Here is a 24,840-nt window from a genome sequence, read left to right on the forward strand (position 1 = left end):
AGTCGCGTCGGGACCCAAAGTGGATTTTCTTCACCCTGTGGGAAAATACAAATAGCTCCCCGGGATCTGATTAAAATAGGATCCGGGCCATACCATTTATTATCAAGGACATTTTTCCATTTGACCATTTCATTGGGCGATTGAGGCCATTGTCCGTGCCTTTCAGCTGGTGATCTTCCAGCATCATCCAATTTTAAAAAATTAAGAGTAAATATTGTAAGGGATAGAGCCATCTTTGGCGTCATAGCCTCTATTCCCCCTTTCTGTTTTTGCAAATATTGTTTCAGAGTGCGATGGGCTCTCTCAATTATGCCTTGGCCCTGTGGATTATAGGGCAATCCAGTAATATGTTTTACTTGCATTTGTTTGCAAAATTGGCTAAATTTAGAAGAAGTATATGCAGGACCATTATCTGTCTTTAACACTAGGGGCTTGCCCCATGCAGCCCAAGCCTCTAAGCAGTGAGATATGACATGAACTGCTTTTTCCCCTGTCAAGGGAGAGGCATGTAGGACACCAGAACTGGTATCGATGGATACATGTACATATTGTAATTTCCCAAAAGATGGGATATGCGTTACGTCCATTTGCCAAACATCTAGGGGTCGCAATCCGCGAGGATTAACACCCACGGAAGGTGCATTAACAAATTCTACACATTTACCACACCGTAGGACAATATCTCGGGCTTCTTTTCTTGTGAGCTTAAACTTTTGTCGTAATGTAGAAGCAGGGACATGATAAAGTTGATGAAAATTTTTTGCACTTTCTATAGAACTTTGTAATAGAAAAACCATGTCTCTGGTGGCTGAGTCAGCAATGGCATTTCCCTTAACCATAGGTCCAGGTAATGATGTATGTGCTCTAATATGTTTAATATAAAAGGGATGCTCACGCATCAAAATACAATTTTGTATTTTCATCAAAATTTCAGATACAGGACTGGACTGTTTAAAATTTCCGGCAGTCTCTAATGCTAGAACCGCATTAACTACATAAACAGAATCAGAGACAATATTTATGGGCATAGGAAATCTTTTAAAGACTTCTAAAACCACCAAACATTCTACCAATTGAGGGGCTCCTGGTGTAAATTGCAACCTTACAGCCTTTTCATTGATTACATAACTTCCAACTCCTGTTTTGGATCCATCTGTATAAATATCAATGGCTCCCTTTATAGGGGTATTAGCCGTTACCTTTGGAAATATTACTGGATGCAATAACATAAAATGTAATAACGGATGTTTAGGATAATGATTATCAATTAAACCAGAATAACTGCATCTAAGAATGGCCCATTCATCTATAGTAGCACACAATATTTGCATTTGTGCGACAGTATACGGGACAATTATGCTATCAGGCATTTTTCCAAAGTGAGTGATTGAAGTTTTTATCCCTTTGTGGGCCATATTTGCTACCATGGTGGGATAATGCTCTATAGTTTTATTAGGGGATATATGTGGATGTATCCATACTAAAGGACCATTTTGCCATAACACAGCAGTTGGCAGATTGATGGTGCGTAATATGCATAGGCACAAAGGTTCTTGCTCATTTATACGAGTTAACTGTGCTGTTTGGATCGCCTTTTCCACTTTCCTAAGAACATCAGAAGCCTCAGGTGTTAATTGTCTCAATGAGGTAATATGTGAGTCTCCTTCTAAAATTTGAAATAAAGGTTTTAATTCCGAAGTAGGGATCCTTAAATAAGGTCTAATCCAATTTATATCTCCTAATAATTTTTGAAAATCATTTAGTGTCTTTAGATGGTCTTTTCTAATACTAATCTTTTGTGGGGTGACACATCGTAAAGTAATAGTGGCTCCTAGAAAATGACTAACATTAGACTGCTGTACCTTTTCTGGTGCAATACTCAAACCATTATTTTTTAAAGTTTCATTAAGCAAGCCATAAGCTTGCTGTATACTTTCTTCTTCAGGTCCACAGATTACAATGTCATCCATATAGTGACAAATTTTTAAGGAGGGGAAACCATCCCTAACCGGTTGTAAAGCTTTTCCTACATATAACTGACATATGGTAGGGCTATTTGCCATTCCTTGGGGTAATACCCGCCATTGGTACCTTTTATCAGGTTCCATATGATTAATAGAAGGCAAGGTGAATGCAAATCTAGGTTTATCTTTCTTATTTAATGGAATTGAAAAGAAACAATCCTTAATATCTACTACTATAATTCTCCAATCCTTAGGTAGAGCTGAGAGTAGGGGGAGCCCTCTTTGTACAGGACCCATAACTTGCATTTGTGCATTAATGGCTCTTAGGTCATGTAACAATCTCCATTTACCTGACTTTTTCTTTACAACAAAAATGGGGGTATTCCAGGGTGATTGAGTGGGCTCCACATGTCCCAGATCTAATTGTTCTTGTACTAATTCTTTAGCTGCTTTTAACTTCTCAGAGGGTAAAGGCCATTGAGGCACCTACACCATGTCCTCCGTATGCTACGGGATGGGCAAAGGCTCTTCAGTGGCCCCTAGAAAAAACCCAGCCCTTTCTTGTCTGCCTTTACAGTGGCTTTAACTGGTAAAATTCTACCTTGCAAAATTTTTCCAAGACCTAGTCCAGGTATATATCCCATTCCTTTCATCATTTCCTTGCTTTTCTGAGAGTAATCATTAGTCAATATAAAGTTCATAGCTGATAACACATCTCTCCCCCACAAGTTTACAGGCAAAGGGAGTACGTATGGTTGAAAAAGCCCTGTCCTTCCTTCTTTATCTTTCCATTGTAAGGATTTTGCACTTATAGTTGGGGTAGCCTCATATCCTAATCCTTGTAAGCTATGTGATGATTGATTAACAGGCCAAGAAGCAGGCCACCACTTACTAGATATAATGCTTTTATCTGCTCCTGTATCCATTATACCTTGAAAGGTTTTTCCTTCTATTTGTAAAGATATGTACTTTATTTTCAAACATACTCTTTCTACCCTTTGTACACTGCTTTTGCATATTACCTGTTTTCTTATGTTGTTTAGAATAACTCCAACCTTGGGTTTCCAATTTTAAGCTAACTTTCTGTTACAAGCAAAAGGCTGCCTGCCCCTTTAAAAGCTCCATTTGCAATCAGCCTTCAGCAGGGCTTTTTCAGCTGTACTTGACTCCCAGCCACTGTGCAGCTAACTTGTCATTTTTTGCTGTGCAGACTGAGACTGCTTTTTTATTTTTCAACATGAAACACAGAACAACAATCATTCAATCATCCAAGCAAAAACAAACACGAGTTGACAGACATATAGACAATTTGGTGCACCAAAAAACAGAAAATAGAACACAGATATCCTATTCGAAGCTAAAAATATTTCCATAGGAGCCAGAGAGGAAGCAGGACGTCTCCCGTTTTCCGTCTGTCCCTAGGAGGGCTCTGAAATAGCTTATTTTCATTTTTTTTTTCTTCTAGGAATTCTGCACAGTGGCTGCTTCTAATAGTTGCTCCTCTTTCCCTGAGAGCTATCTTTAAGCCTTTGATGAAGGCTGCCTCTTTAGTCAAAGTCCTCGAGAGGAGGGTAAATTGACTTAATTTTTTGTTCTTCATTTTTTATATTATCCTTTATATCTTTATATTATCCTTTGTATCTTTACATTTTATATTATCCTTTGTGTCTTTATATTTTAGCTTCCTTTCTTTTTTTCTTTTTATATTTCTTAAGTTACTTATTTTTCTGCGCGCGTCTTCTTTTTCCTTTCTCTCTGTTTCTGATATGCCTTCCTGGTACTCCTACAAAGTCGCTGCCCTTCCTTAACAGCTGGTCCCACACAAACCCAGCAACAATTACCAGACCCACTGCGTAAGAAAGCATACCTCTCAGAGACTTACCTTAATTTCTTTATACTTACTGGTACCACCGTTCCTCAGCTGAAGAGTTCTGAATCCACGCAGTTGAATCCTTCTCAGCAGTCTGTTTTGCAGGAACCTTTATTAACACCGCTCCCCAGCTGAAGAGTTCTGAATCCACGCCGGATCCTTCTCAGCAGTCTGTTTTACGGGAACCTTTATTAACCGCTCCTTCCCCGCGATGCAGTTCTGAATCCTCCCTGTAGTAGGGGGTCTTCGCTCGTGCCTGAAGATGTTTCTTGTCCCGGGTTTCGGCACCACTTCTTGCGCGCGCTCGACTCGACCAGCAAGAACTACGCTGCAACAGGATCCTTCTGCACACGTTTATTGGGAGAGCTTGATTGCAGAGGCGAAAAGACTTTTTGCCCAGAGCTGGTGCTGCTTTTATAGGCCTAGGAGAGGCGTGTCTCATACCCTGATTGGTTATGCACTAAGCCTCATTTGCATGTTCCTCATCTGATTGGCTGCTCTCTCTCAGTACCTCACTGAGCCTCATTATCATACCTCATTTGCATGTCTCACATCCGATTGGTTATACTCTCAGTACCTTACAGAACCTCATTATCATGCCTGGGCCAGGCAGTGTTTTTGCAAAAAACTTTACTGCATATGTACACATTGGCTGTTTGTCCAATCTTATGCATGGTGGCCAGCAGTAGTCAGTGCCACTCAGCAACGGCACATGTGGCTTCCCACACCAGAAGTCATAAAGATACCAAAAGAAAAACAGATACCATAGTTCAAAGAAAAGCACAGAATGCTTGCTTTCTTTGCTTGCTGAATGAATGCCATCCGAGAAGAAACAGGTAGTCAAGCTGAAGACAAATTGCAGTGACTTGTAGTGGACTAGGAGAGAAAATCTTTTCATGAATACAAACTGAAGAGCCTCAAGGAGAAAGTGAAAGAGACACATAAAAAAGAACTAGAGGGATGGAGAGATGGCTCTGTGCTTAAGAGCACTGGCTGCTTCTCAGAGGACCCAAGGTAAAATCAGTTCCTAGCACCCACACAGTGTGACTCACAACTACCTGTGACTTCTGCTTCTAGATCTCGCACCCTCTTCTGGCCTCCAAAGGCACCTGTATTCATGTACACATACACATAAATAAAATATAAATCTTAAAAAAAATTCAAAGCCAGGTGTTATGGTGCACTCCCAGAACTTGGGAGGCAGAGGCAGGCAGATCTCTGTGAGTTCAAGGTCAGTCTGGTCTATATAGTGAGTTCCAGGACAGCCAGAGCTACGTAGTGAGACCCTGTTTTGGGGAAGGAAAAAAAAAAAAAAAAGATAAAACATTGCATTTAAGACTATAAAGTTAGCAAATGGCACATCCTGAATCTTCTTAAACCTATGAGAATTCTGAGTGGAAAGCAGAAAGTAAGATAGAGGAGTAGGTCTTTGGAAGACATGCAAAGGAAAAGATTAGGCAAATGTACTCAAAAATCAAAATCCTAGGCAAGTGAATAGCAAATGTCTGTGATCTTAGTATTAGAGAGGATAATGAATGAGGATGGAGAATTAGACGCCAGCCTAAACTATATAGCTAGACACTGTTACAAAAATAATCCCAGATAGTCTTGAAAAGGGTACTTACTGAGCTCCTTCTGCATGCTCTTGAAAATGGCAAGAATTTCAGTGGCCATGGGGACTGGTGCTGACATCAAAGCTTTTCTATTTCTAGATCTAGTATATAAGAACAGAGGCAAAAATCTAATGGGAGTCCTTCCACAGCATCTTCACCCACTGAAGAAACTTGCTTTTGTATATGGGTTGACCAAATACAACAATTATGTAAAACATGAAGTTGTATTGTCAAGTGGCGAGATGTACTAAAGAAAATGTGAAGCTGAGCAGTGGTGGCACACACCTTTAATCCTAGCATTCAGGAGGCAGAGGCAGGTGAATCTCTGAGTTCAAGGCTAGCCTGGTCTACAGAGTGAGTTCTGGGACACAAGGGCTACACAGAGAAACCCTGTTCCTCCCCTACCTAAAAAAGATATGTGGGTTTGTTTGTTTGTTTGTTTGTTTTGAGATATTCACATGCAATAGGCTGACCTCCAAGTTATTAGATAGGAATGAGCTTGAACTTTCTGCTTCTATGTCCTTAGTGCTGGAATTACAAGAGTGTACCACCATAATTATGTAGTTCTGGGATTGAAACTGAAGTTTTATACATGCTAGGTAAATATTCTACCAACTGAGCCTACACCTAGGCCAGGTGTATACAAGTAAAGTACAGTCACTATGTGGATTATGTTTATAAAAGCTAAGCTGCATAAGACATCGAAAAGGTGAAGCTTATGACTAAGATGACATTTTGAACCACATAATTCTTAGGAAAAGGAAAAGCAAGATTTTACATAGATACTAAAAGACAAAACAAATATGGAATAAAATTGATGTTTGTAAAAGCAACAGCAAGAAAGAATATGCAAAGCTTCAAAAAGACTTAGGATACATAGATAATAATTTAATTTTAGTTCAATTTATGCTATTCTAACATAGTCTTATTGGCTTTTAGTCATGAGGCATGGAATGTATTGCAGGACTTTCCCTGTCCAATCACATTAGGGCAGTGGGAGGCTTGTGATTGGACAGAAGGGAGGTGGAGCAAGGAGTTGAGACACACAGAGAGAGGTCTTAAGAGGAGAGAGAACCAGAATGGAGGCTGGCGTGATGATATCAAAAGGTTAGAATAATTGGGTTAAAGCTCTGTCGTTATCATTTGGCTCTGAAATTATTGTTTTGGCATCTTATAAATTGTGTTATTATTGATATATAAATTTGATTGGCTAATTAAGCATTAAGAGTTTTGATTCTACCGGGTAATTAGGTGTTGAGATGGCTAACCAGGGGTGCATGGAGTGTTGCATGAAAGCAAGAGGAACTCAGACCCATCCGAGAGATGCCCGGTGGGAGCCATGTGGCCTCACAGGGCCGGTGAGTTGGCGGGCAGAGAGACAGAGTGAGTGAGATCACCTGGGGCTAGCTCTAGAGAGTTGTTGAGCATGGCCTGGTCCCGCTGAGAGTTGGCAGATTCATTTTTTAAATATTTCTCACAACAGGAATGTTCTTGTCTTCCATATGCAGGAGAAACTGCATCAAGGGGAAATCTCCTTGGCAAAAGATTAGAAGAATTAGAGACAAGCACAAAACTAGAGAAATCAGATATTTTAAAGAATGATGATTTTGAGGAATGGCAGATCAAAACAGGTGACATGCTAGTACAGCTTGAAGTTTTTTGTTTTTTTTTTTTTAAAGATTTATTTATTTATTATATGTAAGTACACTGTAGCTGTCCTCAGATACTCCAGAAGAGGGCATCAGATTGCATTAAGGATGGTTGTGAGCCACCATGTGGTTGCTGGGATTTGAACTCTGGACCTTCAGAAGAGCAGTCGGGTACTCTTACCCACTAAGCCATCTCCCCAGCCCCAGCTTGAAGTTTTAATGTGTAGCACTGAGATGCTTTTACACTGTTTATAAAACAGCCAACTGGGCCGTGGTGGCTCATACCTTTAATTCCAGCATTTGAGAGGTAGAGGCAGGAGGTTTTCTGAGTTCGAGGCCTGGTCTACAGAGTGATTTCCAGGACAGCCAGGGCTATACAGAGAAACCCTGTATCAAAAAAACAAAGGGGGGAAAAAAAAAAAAACCAAAAAACCCAGCCAAATGTGCTTCAGGAAGGTTTCTGGTTCATATTATTTTGTGTTTGCATCAAGGTTTTAGGGTTTTGTTATTAACAAGTGAAACATTAAAAGAAAGAGAATGACTCTTGGTAGGTCAACCATGCTTCCGAGTAGGCTCCACACCCAAGAATATTTGAGCAACACAAATTAGAAGTAATGGCTTTGAGAGAGGGGGATGGGGAGAGCAAACATACAAGTTGTGCATGTAGGATGGTAGGGATGGGTCTGTGAGGAGTTGGGGGATAAAGATGATTAAAATAGATTGTGTAAAATTCTCAATTAATAAAAATAGTATTTAAAAACTCAAAGAACAGCATAAGCTATTTAAAGTTTTTGTTCAAGACAGGTTTTCTCTGTAGTCCGGATGTTCTGGAACTCACTCTGTAGACCAAGATGGCCTTGAACTCAGAGATCCTCCTGTCTCTGCCTCCCAAATTCTGGGATTAAAGATGGATGTTGCATGCCTAGCTTAGAATATATTTTACGTATTTTTAAAATTATATCTGTTTTGTGTGTGTGTGTGTGTGTGTGTGTGGCGCACCACAGCACATGTGTAAAGGTACTAGGAGAAGGCACTTCTCTTAGGTTACAAGGCTGGGTGGCAAGTGCCTTTACCCACTGAGCCATCTCACTGGCCCTAGAATACTTATTGACCTCCCTTTAGGTTGTAAGAATGAAGTAAAACAGCTAATGAATGGAGGAAGGGCTTTATCGGGTGACTTGGTGCCTGGGAGGGACTAACTAACTGTGTGATTGTTATTTTAGGTGCCTGTGGCCTTCGATGACGTCTCCATCTACTTTTCCACCCCAGAGTGGGAAAAATTAGAAGAATGGCAAAAGGAACTTTACAAGAATATCATGAAGGGCAACTACGAGTCTCTCATCTCCATGGGTGAGGCTGAGTGAGCACCTATTGAATGAGGTGCCACAGTCCCATGAGGACTCAAACACTTTCTTTTTTCCCCCAGTGTCCTCATTCTCGCTGTTCTCATACACTGTAGAATCTGGTTTCAAGCTGAAGAAGGACAGAACTAACTTATTATGTGCATTTCCTATACATTCCATTTCTTTTACCTGCTTCCTTGAGTAGCTGTTGTAAATAGTTGGAAGTGGATAGATGGTAAGAAGTGATGCAGGATCTAAAAGAAATTAATACCCTGACTGTGGACCTCAAACATTCAGCTGCCTTGAGGGCAGGTGTTGTCATACTCATTTATCTCTTTGTCATGCCTGCTTTCCACTTTTCCTCTTCTAGATTATGCCATGAATCAACCTGATGTTTTATCTCAGATTCAACCAGAAGGAGAACACAGTACAGATGACCAGCCAAGGCCAGAAGCAAGTGAGATTCCTGCAGACCCCAGTGAAGGTAAGTAAATGAAAGGGTTTATATACTTTAAAAAAAAGATTTAGTTATATGAAGACACTGTTTCTGTCTTTAGACACAGCAGAAGAAGGCAATGGATCCCACCACAGATGGTTGTGAGCTACCACAAGGTTGCTGGAATTGAACTCTAGACCACTGAACCATTCATTTCTCCGGCCCTGCTGCCATCGAACCATCTCTCTAGCCCTGGTTATATACTCTGTTAAGCTCCTTTTCTTGGCTAGAGAAGGGGACTCAACACAAAGAAAGCAAGGCTTAGAGCTATTCTGTACTAAAGTATTTACACTTTGAACAGACATGTAAATACTAGAGGGAGCTCTGGAATCACTCTGTCCTTCACTATCAATCCCTCATACATGCTAGTGAAGTACTTACTGTACCACCGAGTGACAGCCCCTCCCTTTTGTTCTTTTAATGTATATATTTTCCTTTTTTGTATATATTTACTTCAGTACCTTTTTTTGCTGACAATGATCAGTGTTCTTGATTTTCTTTTTTTGTTCTTGTTTTTTGTTTGTTTGTTTGTTTGTTTTTCAAGACAGGGTTTCTCTGTATAGTCCTGGCTGTCCTGGAACTCACTTTGTAGACCAGGCTGGCCTCAAACTCAGAAATCCACCTGCCTCTGCCTCCTGAGTGCTGGGATTAAAGGCGTGGGCCATCACGCCCGGCCTGATTTTCTTAATATTGTTTTTATTGTTTATAGTTTTAGCTTGCATTGGTATTTATCAGCCTAGATATTTACCCACACTTGAGAATATGATTTATGTAGCTTGAACTGATCAATATGTAACATTAAAGAAAACAAACTCACGGGACTCAGTATACAGCCATACTTACAACTAAGCTTTATTAAAGCGAGACTATGCCGGGGCCTAGCAAACACAGAAGTGGATGCTCACAGTCAGCTATTGGATGGATCACAGGGCTCCCAATGGAGGAGCTAGAGAAAATACCCTAGGAGCTAAAGGGATCTGCAACCCTATAGGTAGAACAACATTATGAACTAACCAGTACCCCGGAGCTCTTGACTCTAGCTGCATATGTATCAAAAGATGGTCTAGTCAGCCATCACTGGAAGGAGAGGCCCATTGGACTTGCGAACTTTATATGCCCCAGTACAGGGAAACGCCAGGGCCAAAAAGTGGGAGTGGGTGGGTAGGGGAGTGGGTGGGAGGGTATGGGGGACTTTTGGGATAGCATTGGAAATGTAAATGAGGAAAATACCTAATAAAAAGTTAAAAAAAAACCGGAAAAAAAAAGAAATAAAACTTTTGATAAATAATTAAAAAAAAGATTTATTAAAGCAAATGGATATGAAGCAACATCATCAAAAGATACATGGAGGAAGCCAGAGTCCCTTCCCTGTGAAATCTCACAAGGCACATTTAATTCCCCCAGCAGTGAATGCGACAGCACATACCAAATGCTGTCATAGAACCTCATTAGACACTCAATGCCTAGGGTTTTCTTGGCGTTACCACACAAGTATTCAAATTCCAGATTCCCAAAAGCAAAACAGGTCACCAGAATAAAACATACTTTTAGCAGTTAAGGAGTAGTAAGATATTCTTGTCATTTAGGGAAACTGTTGTGTGTATAAAAAACAACTTTCCAGATCTTCATAGATGCCAACAGTTCCTTCTCAGGAGGAATGGTTTTGGCTGTACTACATTTTCCATCTCCTAACATAGGGAAGGAACCTTGGTTCCTTTCAGTGGAGAAGACTACTAACCACTTGTTCTAGTGTCATTTTTGTTGCTATGGTAAGATGTCCTGACAGAACACAAGGTAGGGGAGAAAGCATTGATTTTAACTTCAGTCTCAGCCAGTTTCTATCATTGTGGAGAGGGTGCAGCATAGAGCATGAAGTGGCTGGTCATATCACCATAGTCAAGAGTAGAAAGGAAGGAAGGAAGACATGCAGATTCACATGATTGCTTTCTCATGCTCAGCTTGATTAGTTAATTCACTTTATACAGTTCAACATGACCACCGGCTAAAAATGTAGACATTGCCTCATTAAGACTTTTCCTAGGTTTTGTCAAACTGACAAGGCTAATGATCATACCTGGAAATCTTAAATATGAATCTAAAATATTAAAATGAAATCATGATGATTTCCTTTTTCTAAATGGTGTATTTTTGTAGCCTTGTCCACTGAAAAGATCTAAAAATAATAATAACTGATTTGCAATTAGCAGTCTTCCTAAGGGCCAATAGGCATGTACCATTATATTGATCCTTATATTTACTTGTTAGATGGCACAGGTCACTGTTTTCAGAACCTTGGGAGAGATATAAATCCTCTTTAGGACTTAAGGATTCTTTTTGAAAGAACTCTGCCCACCAAAAGGGCTTTGTCATATAATCAATCAATCTCTGTGTGTGTGTGTGTGTGTGTGTGTGTGTGTGTGTGTGTTCATCTTTCCTTTCCTTTTTTCTTCCTCCTCCTCCTCCACACAGTGAAATCAGAGATTCAACCCCTACAGGTTTTGCTCTAAGGTACACATGCACACACAGATAAATAAAAGTATATTGGTGCTGATGGGTGTAAAGAGAAGGTCCTAAATGAATGAAATTTTATTTATCAGAAATATAATTTTTTTAAGATTTATTTATTTTATTTATATGAGTACACTGTAGCTGTCTTCAGGCACACACACTAGAAGAGGGCATCGGATTCCATTACAGATGGTTGTGAGCCACCATGTGGTTGCTAGGAATTGAATTCTGGACCTCGGGAAGAGCAGTCAGTGCTTTTAACCAACTGAGCCATCTCTCCAGCCCCAGAAATATGTTTTTTTTTTTTTTTGTTTTTTTTTTTTTAAGCCCTAGCTATCCTGGAACTCACTCTGTAGACCAGGCTGGCCTTGAACTCAGAAATCCACCTGCCCCTGCCTCCCAAGTACTGGGATTAAAGGTGTGCGCCACCATGCCCAGCCAGAAATATGATTTTTATAATCATGTTTCACAGGCATGCTGGCACAAGCTTGTCTTCTCAGCAATACAGGTAGAGCAGGGACAAGGGGATTAGGAAGTCAGTGTCATCCTTGGCCACATAACACGTCTGAGGCCAGTTTGAGTTACATGAGATCATATCTCTAAAGGAAAAAATAAAATAAAGAAGTAGCAGTAAACAGATGTGGGGTGCATTCCTGTAATCCCAGCACTGCAGAAACAAAGGCAGGTGAATCTCTGTGAATTCAGGGCCAGCTAGAGCTACATAACAAACACAAAAAGGAAAAGAAGGACGTTTTAAAGAATCAATAATGCTATGTTCAACAAATGAACATGGTTATATTACCTTTAAAGAGATGTATTTATTATTTTATGTGTATGAATGTTTTGCCTGCATGTATGTATGTGTACTACATGCCCAAGAAGGTCAGAAGAGGCTGTTGGAATTGCAATTAAAGATGGTTGCTTACTAGGAATCGAAACCAGGTTCTCTGCGTGTTCAACAAGTGCCTTAACCATTGAACCAGCACTCAGCACAATTTCACCATCTAATTCAAGTCCCTGAAGACCACTCTCTCTTTTTCTCCACAAATAGAGCCTGGCCTTTCAACCTCAGATATTCTGTCTTGGATTAAACAAGAGGAAGAACCTCAGGTTGGAGTCTCCCAGGAGTCTAAAGAGAGTGAGCTGTACAAAGGTACCTATGCTGGTGAGTAACAGAGAAAACAGATACTCAGATCCGCTTATACAAGAGGAGACTGAAGAATGCAGCTAAAATGGTGCTAGAAAGACAAGGAACAGAGAGGAAGAAAAGAAAGATATGGTTAGCCAAATTAGGAATGAAACCAAAAGGCCACCAGGATAAACTTTAAATAGGAAAACACATTAAAAAAAAAAACATTAATTTATTAGTGTGTGTGGAGGCACATACACAGATCAGAGAACAGCTTGTGGGAGTTGGTTCTCTTCTTCTACTATATGGGTCCTAGAAATTAAACACAGGTTGTCAGGCTTGATGGCAAGTGCATTTACCCACTGAGTCATCCCACCAGCCTCGAAAGCTTACTCTAAATTAGAACTGTTGGGGCTGGGTATATCAGTGAAGAAAGTGTGGTTGCAGGCACAAAGCCCTGTGTTCAACCTCTAGCACTATATTTAAAAAAGAAAAACAAGATTGCCAGGGAAAGAATAATAAGTGTATATAAACGAATAAAGAATATGGGAGCTAGAAAAACAGAGCATTTGAAGACCACTTCAAATGGATAGAGCAGAGCCAGGTGTGATGATGGCCTGTAATCCCAGTACTGAGGAGGCAGAAGCAGGATTACCGTAAGCAGAAGGATTACCTTGAAAGTTTTAGGCCAAACAGGGTTATACAGGAAGACTCGATGCCTCAGTCATCAACTGTTCAAAATAGAATAGCACAAAAATGGGGAGTGGTATAGAGAGAAACAGGCAATAGAAATAAAAGTGTTAGAAGAGGGCAAATGGAAATATTATGAGCCCTCCCTCAGGAAAAAAAAAAGGTAAAATAACAGTAGGCAAAGAAACAAATGTTTCCTTCTATAATGAGATTTAGGGTCAACTGTGATTTACCTCTTAAATTATAGAAGAAAGTCTTGACCAATGAGGTGGCGTTAGTAGTGATAAAGGCACCTGCTGCCAAGCTTGACCATCTAAGTTTGATTTCCCAAGACTCATATGGTGGAAGGAGAGAACCAACTCCTACAAGTTGTCATCTGACCTCCACATTTGCAGTATGGGATGCACATGTTCCCCTCCCACAGGATAAATAATGTGATTTATAAAAAAGTGTAGACATAATGGTTTTTTTGTACACTATGTAAAGTTTACCCTTGTGTTATCCAAATGCTGATTTCTCTGCCCTCATTTCTTGTTTCAATCCAAACATAGCTATTATGTTTATTCGTAGAAGCAACTGTGTCAAGTTTGTATAGACATTGCTCCTCATTCATTCTCTGCCTTGCCAATAAAAGCCACCAAACCAACACAGAGCATTAGAGAAAGAATGGGTGGGGCTTCTGGTTCTAGGAGGGGTGTAGAGAGAGAAAAGGGAAGGAGCCACGAGGAAAGTAGAGAAAAACATCAGAAGAAAGAGAGTGGAATCAAGTAAGGATGGAATTTTTCAAGTAAGATAGGAATATAATCTGGGAGGAAACCTGAGTAGCTTGGAGGTATAGAATGGAGTAGTGATTGTTCAGTATTTGGCTCAAGGCAATTTTAATAAATCTTAGCCTCTTTGTGTGTTTATTGGGGAATTAGCTGGTTAAGAAATATAGCCACCAGATCAATTCACTGCTTACATTTATCTTCAAGATAATTCCTTTTACAAAAGAGAATCTGAAGATCAAAAGGGATTCACTTGTTTATATAGCTTAATAGACTCTTGGGGGTGTTTGTTTGTTTTTAGTATGTTCTGTGCCTCTGTTTCTTAGATTCTGGGAAGTGCAGCTGAGAAATACCAGTTTCTGCTCTTTAGAACATTTACACCACAGACTTACATACCAATCTAGGCATGTCTGTTTTTAGGTGCCGGAGTGTGTTACACGGATGACTTAAGACATTTGAGGTTTGGAAAAACATGTGTCAGTTTAAGTATTTAGATAATGTATAACCAAGGTTGTGAAAATCCAACCTGTAGTTTTAGTACTTGAGGAGTTCAAGGCTAGACTCAGCTATACAGTAAGCTGGAGGCTAGACTGAGTTGCAAAACCCTATCTCACCCCTTCCCTGACCCCAGTAAAAGAGTGTGAGGACAGAATGGGCCTAAAATATTGACTAATTTGATTTGACTATGGTTTAGGAAGACAGGGAGGGAGATGGGGAACACCCTGGAAAAAGGAGAACAGAATGACCAAAAGATGCAGAGGTGGCAATATGTTCTTATTTCTGGGAAGATAGTCAGCCTACTTCACGGAAGGGTTTATCTCATAGAATGCAGACTAGGAGTAAAAAGTTGATTTTAGGCCCTGACACAAGAGCAACAGAGAAAGTTGTTGAATAGAGGTGAAACATAAAGAGAATAATGTGGGGAGGATTGCTGCCAAAGCTACCCCTTTCCAAAATGGAGCATCAACGTACAGTCTTATGTTTGTAATGATTTGCCACACAGCCTACGGTGCCTTATTAGTAATGAGAGCCCTTCCCTAAGCTTATCTGAACAGTTAGATGCTTAGAGCCACCTGCAAGAGCCAGGCAGGAATGTGAGAGGTAATGGTGAGATGGCTGTTGACAGATGTAACTCTGAGTCCCTTCTTTCAGATGAAGAACTTGTCATCAAAGCTGAAGACCTTGCTAGAGCTTCCTTGTGTCCTGAAGTTCCAGTAGCCTTCTCTGCTCCACCACCAGCAGCAGCCAAGGATGCATTTTCAGATATAGCTTTCAAAAGCCAGCAGTGTACCCCCATGGCACCTTTTGCACGAACGGCCACTGACCTGCCTGAAGCTTCAGAGGGACAAGTGACTTTTACTCAGTTAGGAAGTTACCCACTCCCACCTCCAGTTGGAGAGCAGGTGTTCTCATGCCACCATTGTGGCAAGAGTCTCAGTCAAGACATGTTAATGACACATCAGTGTGGCCATGCTGCTGAACACCCCTTAACCTGTGCCCAGTGTCCTAAGCACTTCACCCCACAAGCAGATGTTGGTAGCACCTCCCAGGATCATGCCAATGAAACACCTCCCACCTGCCCTCACTGCGCCCGGACATTCACTCACCCCTCACGACTCACATACCACCTTCGGGTACACAACAGCACAGAGCGCCCTTTCCTCTGTCCTGATTGTCCCAAGCGCTTCGCTGACCAGGCTCGACTCACCAGCCATCGGCGAGCTCATGCTACTGAGAGGCCCTTTCGTTGCCCACAGTGTGGTCGTAGCTTCAGCCTTAAGATCAGTCTCCTGCTTCATCAGAGGGGACATGCCCAGGAGCGCCCCTTCTCCTGTCCTCAGTGTGGCATTGACTTCAATGGCCACTCTGCATTGATTCGTCACCAAATGATCCACACAGGCGAGCGTCCCTACCCGTGCACAGACTGTAGCAAGAGCTTCATGCGTAAGGAACACTTGCTAAACCACCGGAGGCTGCACACAGGTGAGCGGCCTTTCCAGTGTCCGCACTGCGGCAAGAGCTTCATCCGCAAGCATCACCTCATGAAGCACCAGCGCATCCACACAGGCGAGCGACCATACCCCTGTGCAGTGTGCGGAAGGAGCTTCCGCTACAAGCAGACGCTCAAGGACCACCTACGGACCGGTCACAGTGGAGGCTGTGCGGGTGATAGGGACCCTTCCGTACAGCCACCAGACCCACCTGGTCCACTCTTAACTGCCCTGGAAACCTCTGGCCTAGGTGTTAGCACTGAAGGTCTAGAATCTAGTCAGTGGTATGGGGAAGGGAGTGGAGGGGTGGTTTTATAGATCTGAGGCTTGTTGGTTATTTATGTTCACAGCAGAGCAGAAAGTCCAGGAGAGAGCCCACAAGTTCCGAAACCTACAGTAATTATATCTGTTACATAAAGGAATTTGAGATCTACACTCAACTAGAGACATGCTTGTGCTTTGGAAATCCACAGCAGTATAAGAATACTGTATTTTGAAAACTGGAAGAGAATCCAGCACCTCTGACTTGTCAGATACCACAAAAGCAGAGTTACAAAGCAAGATATGGCTTCTGATCATCCTGTCAGAGTAGCAGAGTGAGAGCAGACTGCCTCTAGGCAGAGACAGGTGTATGGGAAGAGCCCCAAACCTTGAAGCCATCCGGAGGCATGAGAATGCTCAGAGCGTTTCTCTAATCGCTCAGTAATTGTTGGGAGGTTGTGCTTTAGCCACTTGTTATGTTGCCGTGTGTCTGAAACCAGCTAAGTTCTGCTCATATCAGTGTAGTCACCTTTCCCTGAGACGTGATGACTGAGGCTGCATTCCTAGGCCTAGATTCTGTCTGCTAATACATTTTGTTTAATGTTGGTGAACACGAACTCTGACTTTGATAGCTTATTTAAGGGGACAGTTCTTAGTGTTTACTAGCTTATTTTGAAATGTTCAGACTCTTGTGGCAGTTGTTAAAAGAGTAGAGAACTTCACCACAGCTCTGGTTAGGAAATTAGGAAGAGAGTTTTCTCTCCAGGTTTAGGAGCTAAAGAGCCCAGAGACCCCAGGCACAACAGGGATCATCACATGGCCTAAAAAATTATATCAACTCATTCCTTATCTTTTCCAAGCCAGTGATCTTGTTTTTCCATTTCTGGTGTTTGATTCTCTTTTTCTTTCTTTTGAGATTGGGCCTCACTGTGTATCCAGGCCTGGAACTTTGCTTTGTAGACCAGGCTGGCCTTGAACTTACAGGGATCTGCCTGCCTCTGCCTCATGTTCTGGATGCACCACAATTCCCAACCCCATTTTCTTTATGGTCCTCAGCAGCAAAGATCACAGCACTTTGTCAAGGCATCAAGCACTTCAGAAAGTACCACTGAACTCAGGGCTTTTGTCCATTGGTAGTGTGATGCTCTTAAGGAAAGGATTTCTACCTTGTTTGCCCCTGCCTCACTGGCAGTGAACAGACAAGAGACCTCTCTCGGCTACCAAGAGCTAAGTATCATATCTATCTTACCTGTTGTGCTATTTTTTTCAGACAGGGTTTCACTGTGGGGTCCTGGCTGGTCTGGAACTCAGAGATCTGCCTATCCCTGCATCTAGAGTGCTACGATTAAAAGCATGCTGTCATGCCCAGCCACCTGTTGTACTTTGAAGGGTCATGGCTGCCTTATGTTCTTTTCTTGGGCTTGCTTAGTCATCTGAGAGCATCTGAACCTAGTTCCATCCCTAAGTGTGCAGCCAGGAGTGTATCTTCTCTTTTCAACTCTCACGTTTTTATCACCAAAATGAGGCTGTTGAAAGAAAAGGGAAGCCTCTAGAAATCTTAGAAAGAAAAACCTTGTGATATAGTTCTCTGCCAAAATCCTGTCCTCCCTTTGGCTTCTAACCAGACAAATCCAAATGAGACAGGAAAACCAAAGCAGAAACTTATGTAGAAACTTGGTGGAAATTAGCTTGCCTTGTTGTTCTGCTCTTAGTGGGTCCAAAAGTAGACAGAGAGTATGGAAGCCAACATTTGGGACAGAAAGCTTTTGTTCCCACACCCCCTGTTTACCTCGGAGTCTGCTATAATGTCTAGAATGAGATCTGGAACTGCTTAGACGTGACACTTTCTGGATAGGAAGGGGATGCTTTCCCCTTATTACTAGGCTCAACCTTCAGTCTGGATAGCTAATGTAACTGCAGTGTGAGATGGTGTTTGCCTAATTAATGTGCTCCTGGCAACGTTCTGTCTAAAGATGTTGGTCTTCAGGATAATCACACACATAAAACTGTTGTGTGACATTAATAACAACAAGGATCCTGGGAGACACAAGAAGTCAGTGTAAGACCTAGTCTGCTGTCATAACTTTCAGCCTGTAAGCAATGAAAGTCCCATGGATGATACCAGATGATGGTAGTAGACCCATAGTATATTGGGATCAATTGCCAAATCCCCCAAATCAGGTTTCCAGGTTCATTAATGACCCTTAAAGACTTGAATGTGAGATCTGCACCTGAAAAAGAGTCAAAGCCTCATCCACAGGGTGATGATCATCCTCAGCTAGAGCTGAGGAAGAGCTGCCTACTGAACCTGTGATGTAGAGCTAGATAACATCTAAAATTCATCTGAACCCGACAGACTTACCAAATATACACAGTTAATAGTTGGAGGCCTGTGTGCATGACTGCTGCAGATGCATCCTAATGTCTAATCTGTAAGGAGCCATAGCCAGCGGGGATCTAAACTGGCCAAAAGTGAATTATAGTTCAAATAACAACTGAACGAGAGCCATAAAAGCAGCTGGGTGATGGTGCTGCACACCTTTAATGCCAGCACTCGCAGGAGGCAGAAGCAGGAGGATCTCTGAGCTTAAGCCCAGCCTGATGTATAGAGGGAGTTCCAGGACAGCCAGGGATACACAGAGAAACCTGTCTTGAAAAGCAAAAACAAAAGCCATAAAACCAAATAAAAGGGAATGTGCAGGGCTATCCCAAAAACAAACAGCATAAACATGTGGGATCCTAATCTCTAGTCTGGCTAAGAGCAAGGACTTAAGCCAATCTCCTAACAAGTAGACCCCATTTGTTGTCAAAGATTCAGAAGTGGCTCATTGGAAACTCTACCATCTAATAAAAGTTTTCAGCAAATAGAATCTCTTTGCCATCTGGTGCCTTGAGAGAAACTATACATTTACTCCTGTAATTAAGAGGCACCTGTACCCTGGCGCTCATGACCAGTCCCTGTAGAGAAGAAACCCCAGAAGAGTCCTATTCATCTGCCCCCTATATGGTGGCACAAAGACTTCCTCAGAGTGTATTCAGGAGTTGGCACCAACCAGGTTTACAGCTCGCTAGATTTTTTTTTTTTTTTTTTTTGATTGTGGACATTGGATGAGCCTCAGGTTCAGCCACATATATGAAAATAAATGTAAGTTGGTTAATTGTTTAGAAAAATGAAATATAATTGATCCCTTCCTACTGGGTATTTGATAATAGAAACACCTTAGTCATGAACTCTAGAGAGAGCCATGTTCTGCTTCCTCATTAATAAACTATAAAGTTTCTGGTAGGGACTCCACTAGGCTTCTCTTGAGACGATACTTAGCCAGGCTCTGTGGCTTATGAAACAATAGCAAAGTCTATCTCAGTCCCAAAAAGTCTCCCTGAAAAAAAATAAGTACCTAAGTTTCTTTATTTCAATGGGATGGAAGACCCAAGTTTGTGTCATAATTCTTGAGAGAGACAGGGCATTCCTTCCCTCCTCTTATGCTTCAGCTTCTTGGACAAGAAAGCAGCCTCTGCAGTTGCCTGAGTAGCAAGGAGACATTTCTGATGAGGATCTGATGTTGTTATGTTCATATACGTTTGTTTGAATTGATATTTTTGACTCTTCATTCTGGTTCTCTGTAGCAAAGAGTCAGTCTCTTATCATATGGGATATATTCAACAGGCTGTTCTTTTTTCAAGTTTCAGGCTTCTGTAAACAATATATTTGGGAGTTCAAAATTAGGGACTGGAGTGATAACTCAGTCAAGTGCTTGCCATGCAAGCATGAGCACCTGAGTCTAATCTGTAGAACCTGTTTAAAAAAAAAAAAGCCAGGACTGATGCCCTAGGCCTGAATCCCAGCACTGGGAAGGCTCTTGCTGGCCTATCAGCCCAGCCCAATTGGTAAGCCATGGGTCAGTGAGAGACCCTGTCTCAAAGATCAGAGTCAGTAGCTCCTGGGCAGTAACTCCCAAAGTCCTCTGGTCTCCACATGAAAGTGAACACACACACAGGTCAGATTGATTGTGGGGCGGGGTTACGGAGGGAGGAGGAGGTTAATGCTCATCATGCATTGGTGCAGTACTAATGGCTAAGAACAGGGCTTCTGATGCCAGACCTAGATTCAAGTCTCAAGTAATATAATATTATTTTACCTTCTGAAAGGTAAATTTTGTGTATAAGGCATCTCAGAGGTATTAGAGCTTAAAAACCTGCAGCACAGTTTAAAGAACCAGTGTGAAAGGTAATCGCACAGCCAGGCTGAACTGGAAGTGGCAAGTGTTGAGAACCAAGGTTTGGCCAAGTGTGATGGCTCACACCTGTGACTTTGGTACTTGAGAAGCTGGGACAGGAGGATGGCAGAGAATTAAAGGCCAGTAGAGCCTACATAGGAAAACCTTGTTTTTAAAAGTGGGAGAAAATGAGGAGCCAAAGAGATGGCTCAGTGCTAAGACCACTTGCTGCTCTTGTCAGAACCTGTGTTCAGTTCCCAGCATCCACATGGGTATTTAAGGGATCCGATCCTCTCCTCCAGCCTCCACAGCCCCTAGGCATGCATGTGGTACACATATATACATGTAGGCAAATCACCCAGACACATACAAACAAAATCTTTATTTAAAAAAACAACTGTTTCACAGAAATACATGGCTGCTAGCATCTTTGCATATATTTAGTATGATCTCTTACTGATTTTTTTCTACATCTACCAGCCCCCATAAGTTTCTGATGCCACAACCCCATATAGTTCTGATTATCTCTGATTTTTCTTTCTTCTCCTACTTCTCTTTTAAGTTTTTTGGATTTTATGTGTCAGTATCTTGCTTACATGTATGTATGTGCACCATATACATGCCTGGTGCCTGCAGAGGTCTGAGAGGGTTTTAGATCCTGTAGAATTGGAATTATGAATGGCTGTGAGTCACCACGTGGGTGCTGGAAATTGAACCTGGGTCCTCTGTAAGAGCAACAAGTGCTCTAAGCTACTGAATTAAAAAAAATTTCTTTTTTGTTATTTTTGTTTGTTTGTTTTTTCAAGACAAGGTCTACTAAGTAGCTCTAATGGTCCTGGAACTCATTTTGTGGAGCAGGTTGGCCTTGAACACACAGAAATCTGAATGCTACTGCCTTCCAAGTGCTGGAATTAAAGCTGTGTACCACAATACCTAGTTTAAAACAAAGAATTTTTTTTAAAAATTCTTCTCTTTTATATTACATTCTGAACGGAGTTCTTCCTACCTCCTATCCTGCCCGTAGCCTTCCTGCTCTCCCCCCTCCCCCATTCACCCATTCACTCTTCCATTTCTCTTCAGAAAAGGGCAGGCTTCCCACGAATAACATGGCATATCAAGTTACAGTACAACTAAACACCACCTCTTTTTTTGGGGGGAGGGGGTTTGAGACAGGGTTTCTCTGTATAGCCCTGGCTGTCCTGGAACTCACTTTGTAGACCAGGCTGGCCTCGAACTCAGAGATCCACCTGCCTCTGCCTCCCGAGTACTGGGATTAAAGTACTGGGATTAAAGTACAGGACCACGCCCCGGCTTTAAACACCACCTCTTGTATTAAGACTGGAAGAAGAACCCAGTCAAAGAGTGAGAAGACAGCCCCTGTTGCTATTGTTAGGAGTCCCACAAGACCAGGAACACAATTAACATATGCAGAGGGCCTAGGACGGACCCATGCAGGCTCCCTGACTATCAGCTCAATCTCTGTGAGCCCAGGTTAGTTAGTTCTGTGGGTAAAACAAAGAATTTTTAAAATATCCTTTTAAATATTTCTAAGTTTTCTTAATTTAGATTCTGTAATGGGAATTCTAGCCCAGCTCCTCTTCCCATGCACATCTTACTTCAGTCAGCTGCAGTCAGCAGTAAAATTCCTCTGGCCTCTGCACCAGGGCCTGAGGACTTGCTGTTCAGGAACGAAAACAATACAGTATTTTAGTGCTGCCAAGAAAGGACAGGTTCTGTTTAATGTCTACCAAGGTTTCTTCTACGTCACAAGCACTATCATAAGGCCAAAGCTTAGTGTCCTTGTTCAAAGAACCTGGAAGCTGCTGCTTATCTTGTAAAAAGTCACTTGTCACTTCAAGTCAAGGGATGGAGAACTGATATTCTTTTCTGATCCTGCTCCCATTTTTGTTTGTTTGTTTATTGAAAACAGAGTCTTACTTGTGTAACCAAGGTTGCCTCAAACTCAAAATTTTGTCACTGCTTCCTTAGTGATGGAATTACAGATGTGTTTCCCCACCTGACACCTCCTCCTTTTTATTTTTGCTTTTCTTGAGACAGGGTTTCATGGATCCCAGGCTGACTGCAAACATGGTATATAGCCTAGATTACTTCGAACTTCTGACCCTTCTGCCTATCCTTAGTTTTATGGAGTACTAGGGATCAAACCCAGAGCTTTGTACATGTTAGGCAAACTCTACCAATTTAGCTACATCCCAAGCCTTTTTCTTTTTTTTAAAGAATTGACCACAGTCATAGACATATGATGGCTTTAGTCACCTTGATCAGTTAAATGTCCCTCCATATCATGTCTAAGACCATCAAGGAAGGCAGATAATGCAGCCTCATCAGATCAGCCTCAAGAAGAGAGCATTCCTAGGTTCTCAAGTTAGTCATGTTACATTCCAAATAAAGGGCTTGTTGAAACATCAATCAACTATGTGGGTGTGTGCTTCTTAGCAAAGCAGTATTTATAGTAAAATCTTAAAATTGTCCTAAATTAATGGGGCTGGAGACATGTCTTTAGTAGTTGAAGGCACTTGTTGCTCTTGTACAGGACCTGAGTTTTGCCTAGCAGTCATGTTGGGAGCTCACAACTACCTGTAACAATAGCTCCAGGGTTGCAACTTTTGCAAGCAAACTTTTTTAGTTGGTTGGTTTTGTTTTGTTTTTCAAAACAACTTTTCTCTTCAGTAGCCCTGGCTATCCTGAAACTCACTGTAGACTAGTCTGGGTTCAAACTCGGAGACCCTCTTGACTCTGATGATGAGGAAGAGGATTAATTAGTACTTTGCTGCATTAGAGGATTGTCTAGTTTTCTAGCTGAAAAATAAAAAAGAATTGATACTTGGTTTAAAAAAAAAAAAAAAGACAGTCTCATTAGCCCTGCATGGTCTTGAACTTGACATATAAGGATGACCTTGAACTCCTGATCTTCCTGTCTTCACTTCCCAAGTGCTGGGATTATAGGCCTTTACTATACATTATATACCTCATATATTATTCATAAATATAAGTGAATGTATGGAGAATAACAGGTCAGAAAGGTGGCAGGTACATTCTTGGAGACTTGGTTTGTTTGTTTGTTTGTTTGTTTGTTTGTTTGTTTCAAGACAGGGTTTCTCTGTGTAGCCTTGGCTGACCTGGACCTCACTCTGTAGACCAGGCTGGCCTTGAACTCAGAAATCCGCCTGCCTCTGCCTGCTGGGATTAAAGGCGTGCGCCACCACGCTCGGCTGGAGACTTGTTTTTACTAAACCAAACAATTCAAAATTAAGTATGTTCAGGAGCTAGTTAGCCAATTAGTTCTTGGCTACTAGTTTATAACTTAAAAATTAAAAATAGCACAAGAATTCCAATACTTACTAATCAACTTCAGTGATAAACAGGATAAGCAGTTATCAAGGATAATTAAACCATCCTTATGTTACTGGCCTATAGGATTTAGGATTATTGTCTTGTGAGATAAGGAAAAGGAGATGTACAAATGACTATTGCACTAGTTTGTTCTTGGCAGAACATGAGAATGACCTGGGGGCCTTAGGAAAGATGTAAAAGCTAGGGCCCATTCTAGAATGATTTCATTGCTATGTGACAGAGAATGGATTTTTTTCAAGTTCTTTCAAGTGATTGCCGAGTATCCATGAGAATTAGAAGATCACGGAACAAGAAAGTTAGTTATTGAACTGGAAATTGCCTGAGTTAGCCTGCTTTCCTGAAGCAGAGAGTGGGGATGAGAGAATAATAAAGGCTCTTTGACTCCATAGTGAGAAGCCATAATGTGATTCCAGCCACACACATTCCAGCAGAAGAAAGTGGCCCTTGTTTCTTAATCCCACTGGCCACATTGGTAGTGCATAGCCTTTTTTGGATTGTCTATTTGGGTTTGTTGTTGTTTTTTGACGCGGCCTCAAGGCTAGCCTTGAGCTCTTGATCTTCCTGCCTCAGCTTCCAGAGTGCTGAGATTATAGGTGTTTAAGATCACATGTGAAGAGCCTACTTGTTAAGTTAGGCATGGGGCAATATCAAGATAGACATGTTATCCTCTTTACTTAGCTAAGAGTAAGCCTAGACATTTATTTTATCAAATAAATCTCCACCTGTCTCTGTCTGCAGAGTGCTGGGAACAAAGGCATGCATCCCCACATTGGCAAAGGGGTAAAGAGTAACTGCCTTTCCTTAGCGCCTACTATATGCCAGACATTATAAGTTTTCAATACTAAAGTAGACTAGCATACCCCCTATTTATATATAATATGGGAGGTTTAGAGAGATTTGAGAAAAGGTAGATAAATGTTTTGAAATGTATGAGACCCCTCTCTTGTCCTCTCCTGCAGCCATCATT

The 24,840-nt window shown here is 41.5% G+C and overlaps 1 protein-coding gene across 4 annotated transcripts in view; it reads left to right on the forward strand.

The window, feature by feature from the left end:
* The window catches only part of Zfp398 (zinc finger protein 398), a 37,910-nt gene extending 14,977 nt beyond the window's left edge, over window positions 1-22,933 (forward strand). For 2 of the 4 annotated variants that reach the window (NM_027477.3, NM_173034.3), the window contains 4 exons: window positions 8,320-8,446; window positions 8,810-8,923; window positions 12,495-12,608; window positions 15,182-17,648. In NM_027477.3, the coding sequence (NP_081753.1) occupies window positions 8,320-8,446; window positions 8,810-8,923; window positions 12,495-12,608; window positions 15,182-16,338 (1,512 nt within the window). In that variant the 3' untranslated portion in view covers window positions 16,339-17,648. Of the gene's footprint in view, window positions 1-3,944; window positions 4,849-6,955; window positions 7,079-8,319; window positions 8,447-8,809; window positions 8,924-12,494; window positions 12,609-15,181 lie in introns of those variants that run through there. The other 2 variants (XM_030255435.1, XM_006506208.4) reach the window with 2 other exon arrangements.
* The last annotated feature ends 1,907 nt before the right edge of the window (window positions 22,934-24,840 follow it).

Source organism: Mus musculus, chromosome 6, assembly GCF_000001635.26.
Source record: "Mus musculus strain C57BL/6J chromosome 6, GRCm38.p6 C57BL/6J".
NCBI lineage: Eukaryota > Metazoa > Chordata > Mammalia > Rodentia > Muridae > Mus > Mus musculus.